We start from the raw sequence: 13,004 nt of genomic DNA, 5'->3' as shown, positions 1-13,004 counted from the left end.
AAAGTAAATGCCTTATTAACAACTTATATCAATATAATCTCTTTTATGTAGTATCTTTGAATCACCCACCAAATACTTTTTTTTCTTTTCTTTTTATTAAGGTATAATTTATATACAGTAAAATTCACCCTTTCTAGTATGGACTCATGTGAGTTTTGACAAATGTATACAGTGGTATAACCACAGCTACAGTCAAGGTATAGAACAGTCCTATCATCCCCAGATTTCCTCCAAGCCCCCTTTGTAGGCAGTCCTTCTATTTCACTCATTTCATTCTTAGCCCCTGGCAACCTCTTGATCTGTTTTTTTTTTTCTTCTAAAGTTTGCCTTTGTAAAAATACCATAAATGGAAGCATATGTAACGTAACCTTTTGGGTCTGGCTTTTTGGCACAGTGCATTTGAGATTTATGCATTATTACATGTTTTGTTCCTTTTTATTACTGAGTAGTGTTCTATTGAATGGATTTACCAGAGTTTGTTTATCCCTTTCCCAATTGAGGGACATTTGGATTTATTTCCAGTTTTGGGTGATTGTGAAAAAACTGCCAAATACCTTCACACACAGACTTTTGTGTGAGCATAGGCTTTCATTTCATTTGGGTAAACACCTAGGGAGTAGGATTGCTGGGTTGTCTGGTAAGTGAATGCTTAACTTTGTAAGAAATTGCATAATTGTTTTCCAAAGTGCTTGTACAATTTTGCATGCCCACCAGCAGTGTGTGAGACTTCCAGTTGCTCTGCGTACTTGTTAGCACATGGTGTTGTCATTATATACATATATACACACGCACACACATATATATGTATATTTAATTTAGCTATTCTCATAGGTGTATAATAGTTTCTCATGTGGTTTTGATTGACATTTCCCCAATGAATAATGATGTAGAACATCTTTTCATGTACTCATTTGCCATCTTCTTTGGTGAAATGTCTGTTCAAATGTTTTTGCTTCCCCTCACACACCTTTTTAATTGGGTTGTTTGTTTTCTTATTGAGTCCTTCTATATTCTGAATATGCCTTTTATTAATTGTGTGATTTGCAAATATTTTCTTCCATTTTGTGACTTACTTTTTCATTCTCTTAATGGTGTCTTTTAAAGAGCAGAAGTTCTTTATTTTGATGGTCTCGTTCATTGCTCTTTTTTTTTTCTTTTTTCTTTTGGGGATTGTGCTTTTAGTGTTGTGTTTACAAACTCTTTATCTTACACAAGGTCGCAAAAGATTTTTGTCTTGTTTTCTTCTAGAAGTTTTTAGTTTCAGGTTTTTATAGTTAGGTCTATGGTAATTAAACTATAGTTTTGTTTTTCAGCTCAAAGCAAAATAAATGCTTCATTAATGGTTTAGTGTCTTTGGATCACTGATGGCTTATAACATGGGAGGTTTTAGACTGGATCTAACTATATAAAATTCATAATGGTGTTAAATATCAGAGTTTTTAACTTGATTATTCTAGGTTTGTATTAGGGTGTTACAGACTAATGCCTAAAATGCCAGCAATGTGTGATTCAAATGACAAAATATACCTTCTAAAAAATAGCTTATTAGTTTACATGCTTTTACATTTTTATCATGGCTGTATAAATTGACAGTGGATTGTGCTTGAGCTTGACTACTCAAGATTTTTATACAACAGAATTGAGTTTTAGGTTTTGATACTGTCGTATGTATGAAGAGTAAATCCTATAGCAGCTCTTGAGTGCTTCTGTAATATTCTTTATATGAGTATCCATATGAATCCAAGTTTGATAAATTTAACAGTTCCTGAAGATCAGTTTTAGTCACGTAAAACCATTTTACAATCATGGAAAAGAAGAAAAATTGTTGTGTTTTTCTCTTTTCGCCTCTTCCCTTCCCTTCTTCCCTTGTCCTTTCTCCTCTCCTTTCCCCTCCCCTCCTCCTTTTCTTCCGCTCACCTTTCTCTTCCCTCCTCTTCTCTCCCTCACTCTTCCCCTTCCCCCATTCCTCCCCCTTCTCTTTTCTTGCCTGCTCTCTCATGGGTGCTCTAGTACTTGGTCTGTCTGTACAGTAGGCCCTTAGCTAATGATTTTAAGCAGACTTGGAGTCAAGATAAAATTTAGGAACTGGATTGAACTAGGCAATTGGATGGATTAGGAAAGAGTGTCTTCTGTTGGCCTTAGTTGTTGAAGTGCTCTCAGAGAGCAAAATGTATGAAATTGCTGATAAATGTGAACACGTTCAGGATCATACTAAAAATTAGATATTTTTGACAACACTTTTTGTGTCTTAGCTTTTTTTCATAATTGTAAATTTGTTAAACTCTAATTTTAAGACAAAATAATCTAAGTTTAGAGAAGGATATTTTTGATTGAAAAATGTGATTTGGAATTATGTCACTTGACCTTTTGCTGAAATATTTTATTATTTCCTTTAAACAAATTGGCTTGCTACCTTAAATTTATTACTATTATTTTGGAATAAAACTGTGTGTCAAACATTTTTTCTTTTTCTTTTCTAAACGTTTTTCTCATCTTGTTGAGTTTAGTTTTCAGTGTTTAATTGCTGGTGTTTTTTTGGAGGAAGTGAGCAATAAATTTTATTTTATTTTATTATTTTCTTTTTCAAATTTGTTTTTATTTTTGACTGTGTTCGGTCTTCGTTGCTGTGCGTGGGCTTTCTCTAGTTGCAGCAAGCGGGGGCTGCTCTACGTTGCAGTGCATGGGCTTCTCATTGTCGTGGCTTCTCTTGTTGCAGAGCCACGGGCTCTAGGCATGCAGGCTTCAGTAGTTGTGGCATGTGGGCTCAGTAGTTGTGGCTCGCGGGCTCTAGAGCGCAGGCTCAGTAGTTGTGGCGCATGGGCTTAGTTGCTCCACGGCATGTATGTGGGATCTTCCTGGACCAGGGCTCGAACCCCTGTCCCCTGCATTGGCAGGAGGATTCTTAACCACTGCGCCACCAGGGAAGCCCCCCATAAATTTTAATTGTGATGATTTTGAAACCCTATCAAATTACTAATTTAATAAAATCATAATATTAATTAGTAATCTATTTAGATATAGCTTTTCCAAACCTAATCATAACTTTATTTACCTACTTTGCTGCTTTTGCACTTGGATATACTGTTAACTGAGAAATAACTGTCACCTTGCATTAATATTTGTCAGATGGCAATTAAATTAGCTAAATATTGTTATTTTTAATAATCTTATTAAGATTCAGGCATTGTACCTGAAGTATTTCATTGTCTGAGATAATTTTCTTTTAGTGACAAATTTATGTTCTGTCCCTTTTCCAGGTCATCCTGTTCAGTTCTACAGCATGAATAGACCTGCCACTCGCCATACTCCCCCAACAATAGGGGGCTCTTTGCCCTATAGGCGCCCTCCTTCCATAACTTCACAAACAAGCCTTCAGAATCAGATGAACGGAGGACCTTTTTATAGCCAGAACCCAGGTTAGATTTTCTTTTGCAGTCTGTGGAATATATCTAATTAAAAATCTTCAATTACACAGAAAAAAACCTTTAATTGCGAATGACTAGTACATGGTAGGTGGTTAGTACTATTTGTTGAATGAGTGGAAGAATGAATACAAGGTTGCTAATACTGTATTTTCCAGTTCTCTTTTTAAAAATCAACATGGTTTCCATATAAAGTTGCAGAACTTAATTTTTTTTTAACAGTTTTAAATTTATTTATTTATTTATTTAATTTTGGCTGTGTTGGGTCTTCGTTTCTGTGTGAGGGCTTTCTCTAGTTGCGGCAAGCGGGGGCCACTCTTCATCACGGTGCGCGGTCCTCTCACTGTCGCGGCCTCTCTTGTTGCAGAGCACAGGCTCCAGACGCGCAGGCTCAGTAGTTGTGGCTCACGGGCCTAGTTGCTCCGTGGCACATGGGATCCTCCCAGACCAGGGCTCGAACCCGTGTCCCCTGCATTGGCAGGTAGACTCTCAACCACTGCACCACCAGGGAAGCCCCAAACTTAATTTTTTTGAACGGAATCTTTTTTAATGTGTTAGTGATTATTTGTTTTTTAAAATAATATTTGCTGAACAGTATTTCCTTCTTATTTAATCAGATACCCTTGCTCTATGAATAGCAAATAATGAAAGTTGAGCATACATGAACAGAGTTTATAAGTGGCAGAGGAAAAGGGAAATGACATTTTTGAAGCTGCTTTATGGTGGGCAGTTAGTTATACTATCTTTTTCAATTCTCCTACCAAACCTATAATGGAAAAACTGGGACTTGGACAGATTGATCCAGATATAACAGTCACCTTTCAGCTGCATCATGCATACAGAAGAACTAATCTGGCACATATTTAATACTAAACATAATCATTTGTTTTGCTTCTTCCCCAGAGAGGGTAAGAGCAGATATTATACTCTGTGACTACTGTGGACATGTTACGTGAACTTACTGTGTTTTTCTGGATTTTTGCCAAGAGGCCAGTAAGCCCATGTGTGATCACCTGTAATATTAGGGGACAGCCCATTCCATCTCGGATGAGCCCTGAATTGTATGGAGCTGAAATCTGTCTACCTTTTGGTGAAACCTTGTTATATCCTTTGAAATCTTGCAGAAGAAATTTGATCCTCCTCTTACATAAACAGAGCTTAAAGAATGCTTTTATATTTTTTATATCATTTGATTCTTATAATCATGTGATCGTTTTCATCTGTATTTTACAGGTGAGGAAACAGGCTGAGGTGATAATCAAGTTAGGATTTGAATTTAGGTCATCTGACTCAAAGTTCCATGTTATTTCCATTGTACTATCCTATCCTACCTACCTTCATATTAAAAAAAGTCTTTCTCTTACCCTCCCAGGGGTAGGAGGGTGGGATGGAGGATGCCAACATTGTAATGTAAAGTGCATGAGAACCTGAGACCTTGTCAGTTTTTTAATCTGTTATATCCTGGGAATAGTGCTCAGTAACTACTTGTTGAATGTGAAATGAATCTCTTGTTAACTTTATTCAGATCCCCTCATTGTTTTGGGTTCCTCTTGTAAATTAAATACCATAAATGACTATATAGTCTAACCAGTGCACACTGTAGTGTGATTACCATCTGCCTATATGGAAATAGACTTCTTTTTTTAAAAATTTACATTAGATTATTTAATTTGAGAAATATACATGTGCATTGTTTTACCCAGCGATCACATTATGAGTCTCAAAAAGGAGTAGGTTTTCTTTTCCTAGTAGTTAACTGTGACCAAATTAAAATCTATAACCTTAAAATTTGGGGGGTTATTCTTCTCTTATTTGTTTTTAAATTTTGTTTTACTGAAGTACAGTTGATTTACAATGTTGTGTTGGTTTCAGATGTACACTAAAGTGATTCAGTTATACATATATCTATCTATCTCGCTGCTGTCTTTGACCACACTTAATGATTTTGGGTGTGCCATTCTTCTTAACTCATTTTGAGCTCCATTTTGACAAATATGCCTGTCTTTTCTCACATTCTACTTTTAAATCATGTGTTCCAAACCCATATTTGTACAGGTGCTATTTTGTACTTAAATGAATATTTTATTTTTAAATTTTAATTTGTTAGATATGGCCCGTTCATAGCTCTGCTGAAGATAAGCTCTCTCCCTGACCCTCTTGGAAGTCTTGACAATTATTTCTCATGACCCTTATGCCCTTCCTTACCCTTAAATAGAGTTTTGAAAGAATGGTGTCAGTCCAAAATGGGGCAATTCTGTAATGGATCTGAGAGATGCTTTACTGTTACAGCTTGGGACCAAGTGTACATGATATTCAGAAAGTATATACAAGGGTATTTCATGCTGTATACATGTACATACCAAAATACTGGTCTTATGAAAACCCTGATTAAAAATTCCACCTCTTGGTGGAATTTATTTGAAGGCTATTTATTTAAATGTGTTTTAAGTACATATTTTAATACTTCTTTGTAAGTCTGATTTTAACATACTTGAAAGTATATGTTAAAGTAGAAAAATAACCTACTCTAAGAATGATGTTAATGAAAGTATTTTTCACACTCATGGGAAGTATAAAGTGAATTGAGATTTTTTTTTTTTTACATCTTTATTGGAGTATAATTGCTTTACAATGGTGTCTTAGTTTCTGCTTTATAACAAAGTGAATCAGTTATACATATACATATGTTCCCATATCTCTTCCCTCTTGCGTCTCCCTCCCTCCCACCCTCCCTATCCCACCCCTCTAGGTGGTCACAAAGCACCGAGCTGATCTCCCTGTGCTATGCGGATGCTTCCCACTAGCTATCTACCTTACGTTTGGTAGTGTATATATGTCCATGCCTCTCTCTCGCTTTGTCACAGCTTACCCTTCCCCCTCCCCATATCCTCAAGTCCATTCTCTAGTAGGTCTGTGTCTTTATTCCTGTCTTACCCCTAGGTTCTTCATGACATTTTTTTTTCTTAAATTCCATATATATGTGTTAGCATATGGTATTTGTCTTTCTCTTTCTGACTTACTTCACTCTGTATGACAGACTCTAGGTCCATCCACCTCATTACAAATAACTCAATTTCATTTCTTTTTATGGCTGAGTAATATTCCATTGTTGAGCCTTCAGCATAATGTGTGAGGCAATTTAGTTAGTTTGTTTTCATGTACTTCTCTCAATTAAGTTCTGCCTTTCTTCTCCGGGGATTTGGTAACTGTTTAAAGAGGCTGGCTACAACTCAGTTGAATAATCAGAGTGCTTTTTTCTAAACTAAAAAAAAATTTTAACTAAATTATGTTCTTTGAAAAGTTCTTCTTGCAACACTTTTAATGCTTTGTAAGCCAGTATTCGAAGGCTGTTAGATGCACTTTCATTTTATTTGCATTAGATTATTATGTAAGTCTCTTGTATTATTACCACTGGTCTTACAGTGGTCCTTGTTTTTTCATATTTAAAATGAGAAAATTTGTTGTGCTTTCTCAAGTAGCTAATTCCCTGGTTTAACAGTGATCCCAGATTTGTGTTTTATGAGCATATTTTTTGCAGCTGGAGGCTTGACATGGATTTGTGCTTCTGAGGAAGTGAGCTGACAGGCTGGGATGCATGTGACTGTAAATTCAGTGAGGTTTTCTGTGAGCTGTAAATCTAACAGCACTGCTACTATATTTGGTTTGAGTTTGAAATGACGTTATAACATAGGAATTAAAATAAGGAGCACCCGCTGCGTAGTGCCAAGTCCTAAGAGCACAATAATTGTTTTCTAATGAGATTATTTCAGAAGCAAGTTAATGAAAGGAACACTTCATTTAGAACATAAAATGAATCCTATTTGGTTCTCATTGTTTCTTAATCTAATCCAGCCAAAGAAATAGGAATACTAGTTTATCATTCATCTTGTCATCAGCAAGGAGTGTCATTGAAACAAATAGGGCTAATCACAAGTTTTAACAGTTTTTACTTTCAATATAAATATGAAGCACCTTGGTGGTAAAGAAGAATATGCATATGTATTTGTACATGTACATTTACATACATTAACCTAGTTTGGTAAGTGTCTTAGTTTGGGCTGCTATAACAAAGTACCATAGACTGGGTAGCTTATAAACAGTAGAGATTTATTTCTCACAGTTCTGGAGGCTGAAAGTCGGAGATCAGCATGCCAGCATGGCTGAGTTCTGGTGAGAACCCTCCTGAGGTTGTAGACTGCTGTCTTGTTGTATCCTCACATGGTGGAAAAAGAGAGAAAACTCTCCATGGTTTGTTTGTTTGTTTGGCAATGCCTTTCAAAAAAATTTTAAATATAATTTTTAAAGGTTACTTTCCATTTTACAATTATTACAAAATATTGGCTCTATTCCCCATGTTGCATAATATTGTGCATCCTTGAGCCTGTCTTTCACCCAATAGTTTATACCTCCTACTCCCCCCTGCCCCATATTGCCCCCCTTCACTGGTAACCACTAGTTTGTTCTCTATACGTATACTGTGAGCCTGCTTCTTTTTTGTTATATTCACTAGTTTGTTGTATTTTTTAGGTTCCACATATAAGTGATATCATACAGTATTTGTCTTTCTCTGTGTGACTTATTTCACTTAGCATCATGCCCTCCAAGTACATCCATGTTGCTGCAAATCCATTTTGTTCTTTTTTATGACTGAGTAGTATTACAGTGTGTGTGTGTGTACATCCTCTTAATCCATTCATCTGTTGGTGAACACTTAGGTTGTTTCCATATCTTGGCAATTGTAAATAATGCTGCTGTGAACATTGGGGTGCATGTATCTTTTCAAATTGTTGGGGGTTTTTTCAGATATATACCCATGAGTGGAATTGCTGGGTCATATGGTGGTTCTGTTTTTAGTTTTTTGAGAAATCTCAGTACTGTTTTCCACAGTGGCTGCACCAATTTACATCCCCACCAACAGTGTGCAAGGGTTCCCTTTTCTCCACATGCTCACCAGCATTTGTTATTTGTGTTCTTTTTGATGACAGCCATTCTGACAGGTGTGAGGTGATATCTCATTGTGGTTTTGACTTTTATTTCCCTGATGATTAGTGATGTTGAGCATCATTTCATGTGTCTGTTGGCCATCTTCATTTCCTCTTTCGAAAAATGTCCTTTCAGTTCTTCTGTCCATTTTTTAATCGGGTTGTTTTTTTGATGTCGAGTTGTATGAGCTGTTTATATGTGTTGGATATTAATTCCTTATTGGTCATGTCATTTGCAAATATTTTCTCCCACTTAGTAGGTTGTCTTTTTGTTTTGTTTATGGTTTCCTTTGCTGTGCAAAAGCTTTTAAGTTTAATTTGGTCTCTGGAGTTCTTTTATAAGGGCACTAATTCCATTCATTCGGGCTCCACCCTCATGAGCTAATCACCTCCCAAAGGCCCCACCTTCTAATACCATCACATTGGAGGTTAGGATTTCATATGAATTTTGGGGAGATATAAACATTCAGTCCTTAACAGTAAGGAATCAGTAATATGGTGTTTAAGTACTAAGGCCTTTGGTAAAAGATATCTTACATTTTACTACTTATATTTTCTTTTTTTAAAATTTATTTATTTTATTTATCCCTGGCTGCATTGGGTCTTCGCCGCCGCGCGCGGTCCTTCTCTAGTTGCGGGGAGTGGGGGCCACTCCCTGTTGCGGTGCGCGGGCCTCTGACCGCGGTGGCCCCCCTCGCTGCAGAGAATGGGCTCCAGGCGCACAGGCCCAGTAGTTGTGGCCCACGGGCTCCAGAGCACAGGCTCGGCAGCTGTGGCGCACGAGCCCAGCCGCTCCGCGGCATGTGGGATCCTCCCGGACCAGGGCCCGAACCCGCGCCCCCCTCATTGGCAGGCAGACTCCCAACCACTGTGCCACCAGGGAAGCCCCCTACTACTCATATTTTCTTACAACAAAGACTAAAAAAATCTAATTCATAAAGTGGAATGTTGGTTCCAAGCAGTGTGAGTGTATATAGTTATATGAGAAAGAGGAATTTCTGAATGAGTATGGTGTTTTACACAGGGAAGATATCAGGCTTCCCTGAATGATATTAAAAACAACTAAAAAGACACAGTGAGAAAACAATGTTGGGTTGGTGATATTGTAAAAGAAAAGCCATAACGCATATTCTTTAAATGATAGCTAACTTACAGCATCACCATAAATCTCCAGAAGAATACAGATGTGGTGGGGCTTTAGCAAAGTATAGAGAGCAATCAAGAAGCTATTTGCGTGTCCTCATTTTAGGCAGTCTTTAGCTTTTGTTAGTGAATGTTTACTCTAGGGAGAACAAAAAAGCTAGAAAAAACCGAAAAGTTTAAGTATATTCTCAGATGACCAAGTAAACCAAATAGACCCTTTACATCGATTATTAAACACAAGTTATGTTTTTAAACTGTGTGGATTAATTTGCTGCTTTTTCTCGGCATAATGTCAAACGATGTTTTTTTTTCACTTGAAAAGGAATAAGAAAAATGGCCCAATTCTTTTAACCCTTCTGAGACTACAGGAGTGATAATTATTTGGTAACCCTATTCTTTTCCATCAAAAAAGCTTCCCTTACTGAGTATGATTAGTTAGATTCACTTTTAAATACTCCTTGTTCTAAGTTACTATCCATGTTTAGAAAATATTTCACTCTTAAAAATAAATTGCTTAAATTATTTCCCTCACTGGAATGTAAAATATTTGCAACTAAACTTGAATGGGCTGTCAAATGTATGGCCTCTAAAGGTGATATCTTGAATGGTTTTAGAAATAGTATTTAGAGTGGTTATTTTGTCTAATTTTCTTAGAGTATTTATAAAGCAGTAAAAAAAAAAAGCCTAATTTTTCTTCAAAACTCTTTGTACATTTTAACCTCAAAGAAGATGCTCCAGGATTTTGTAAATAACCAGGAAGGTCATACTTAGGAAGTCTGTATATTTCATCAGCACAGACTCATCCTCTAAGTTTGGTTTGCTTGCAGAGCCTTTTACAGTTTGTATACCTCCGTGTTGCTGAGTGAGTGTAAGCTATAGTCCTTATAGTTCTACTTAAGATCTCTCTATAAACTCCAGTCTCTTCTTGAGCCTTTCTCTTCACGTTAACTTCATTATTGTGTAGTTTGAACGTAATATTACTGAATCTAAGTTTGGAGACGTTTCGGTGATTATAGGGAAAGGGTTTTGTCTTGTGAGGAATCATCTTAGCTAAATAGCATGGAAACAAATTGATAGTTACTTTCTGCTCTTGCCTGTTCATGAGATACCTCAGACTAGAACTGATTATTGCAAACAGTTCGTCACATCACAGTCCTGCTTAAATTCTCCTAAAATAGTTCATTTTCAGTTCGACTCTGAGGAAGATAAATCTAGTCTAAAGTAGGATCTTCTGGTTCACAGGTTTTCTGATGAAATCTCCATGACCAGAAAGAAAATGCTGTAGTAACTAAATTAATTTGGACCATGATGTAAAAAGTTTGCCCTGGGCAAAAAAAGTAGAATTTGGGGCAACCTTTGTAAACTCCATATGGAACTGAATTTTTTAACATGCGTTGGATTGGCTTTGAAAAAAATCTAACTTGTTTTGTTACGATGTAATTCTGTTTAAGGAAGAGCTGGGACTGGTTTTTACCTGGGCTGCTGTTAGGCTTCTTAAAAAAACCACTAGAGTTTCAGACCTTCACTTTCAAAACAAGAAAAGAAAAAAATATATATATTCATTAAAAAAATAAACTCAACCTACCTACAAAACCCCTGTTCTAAGTTAAGTACCTTACCATTCTTTTTTAGCTGAGTACTAGAAGGTCTTTTTTTTTTTTTTTTTTTTTGATGAGAAACAATGACTGAAGTGGGAAATTTCCTGCTTTTCTGTTACAGGGGAGGTTGGGATGGGTGCTAACAGAAGAGGGACATTTCATCATCTTATATTCCACTTTTCTAGTGCAGTTGCTTGTCTGCTGCTGTCTCTCAGTTTTATCTACTTTGTTTCTGTTGCCTTCTCTGTTCATTGTGTCTTCTTACCCCAAGTTTGGAAACACAGGGTGTTGTGAACATATCAGCAATTGTTCCAAGCCTCTGAGAGTGGGACGCAGACACACAGCTTAAGGGTTTACTACCAAGCAGTATGACTTCAGGGAAAAACATAACCACAAGGTATCTTTTAAAGAAAGGTACCAATTTCTAGGGTTATGTGACTCTGTCCCTTAAATCTGAGATATTCTTCAGGATTATCTGCTTAACTCTTGTCTGCCCATTATAAGTACATGTTCTGCCTGCACTTACCCATGGCACAACCGTTATCTTTACTGATTACTGCCACCTCTGTACCTCCTGATTTTTCCCACAGATTCAACCCAGACTTTCCAGTTGCCTTCCATATTTATGTTTTAAGTTACTTTCGTACATCTCATTATTTCTCCCTGACTTTTCTATTCACCAGCCCATTTCATTCCCTGTACTACCCACCAAGGTTAATGTGGTTAATGGCACCACTACCTTCATAGGTAGGAAGGATAAAAATCTAAGACCATCTTGAGCTGTTTCACTCCTTCATATGCTTCCTGAATCCTCAGATACCAAATACTCTTTTTGTCCACACTGTACTAAGTTCTCTCGTTTTCTTTCCACTTCTATTGCCTTGATTTTTGTGTGTCAGGCCCTGGGTTAGACTTTCTGCATACATGGTTTTTTTTTTTTTAAATCTTTGCAGTTAGTCTGTAAAGTAGGTTGCATTACCTCTTTCATTTCACATTTATGGATTAAGCTCAAAAAATAACTTGCTGTTCCAATAGCAGCGAAATAGCAAATCAGGGATTTGATGCTAGGTGACTTTAAGTCCAAGGTGTTCCCACTAAGCGCTCTTTCACCTAACATATAAGATTCTTACCTATTGCATATCTACCTGCTCATCTTTCCAGGTTTTGTACTTTCTCTCTGGGGCATCTTATGCCAACCATATGGAAATATTTCTGGTTCCGTGAGCTGGTCATGCTATTTTATACCTCAGAACCTTTGCCTCACTTGGTTCTCGGCCTGTCTTTCTCGACGCCTGTCTGCTTGTCGAACTCCTTTTCTTCAAGCACCTGCTCAGAGGTTACTTCTGGGTAGCCCCACCCCTACTCAAACCCTGACCGCCCTCTCCGTCACCACCATGACACCACACCATCACCAGTGCCTCTTCCACTACCCATCACCACCACCACCTGCAGGGAAGTGCTACAGATGTTGTTGGGTTAGGGTTATTATTTTGTCTTCCATTCCTAACTAGTATGTGATCTTTTTGAGGGCAGTGACTCTTACTCATCTTTTTAGTTTTATTAGTCTTCACTGTGATTTGAAGCTAATAAAGATGTTCTGTCTTTATAAGAAGATGCACACCATACTGTATACCCATTCCGAAGGAAACCATAACTGTAGAGTTAATCTTGGGAAGTTGTTTGGCATGTACCTGGCTTATTTATGTATTTATCTACATCAGACGTTTGTCGAAGGCTCACTAGTGCTAGGCGCTGTACCAGGTGTTTAAAAGGGAAAGATAGCTTTGGGGGGAGAGGAATGATTTGAATGAGGCTGGCATTTTTCTGTAGCTTCAGGGAGAAAATGTACCTGGAATAGG

General features: G+C 37.2%; 1 protein-coding gene across 11 annotated transcripts in view; it reads left to right on the top strand.

The window, feature by feature from the left end:
• Window positions 1–13,004, top strand: part of ABI2 (abl interactor 2) — a 102,595-nt gene that overhangs the window by 73,720 nt on the left and 15,871 nt on the right. For all 11 annotated transcript variants that reach the window (XM_060016260.1, XM_060016259.1, XM_060016258.1 and 8 more), the window contains one exon: window positions 3,258–3,416. In XM_060016260.1, coding sequence (XP_059872243.1) covers window positions 3,258–3,416 — 159 coding nt within the window. The remainder of the gene's footprint in view (window positions 1–3,257; window positions 3,417–13,004) is intronic.

The sequence above is a fragment of the Delphinus delphis genome, chromosome 7 (assembly GCF_949987515.2).
Source record: "Delphinus delphis chromosome 7, mDelDel1.2, whole genome shotgun sequence".
In the NCBI taxonomy this organism is placed as follows: domain Eukaryota; kingdom Metazoa; phylum Chordata; class Mammalia; order Artiodactyla; family Delphinidae; genus Delphinus; species Delphinus delphis.
The sequence above is the reverse complement of the archived record's forward strand: the minus strand, read 5'-3'. Positions and strand labels throughout refer to the sequence as shown.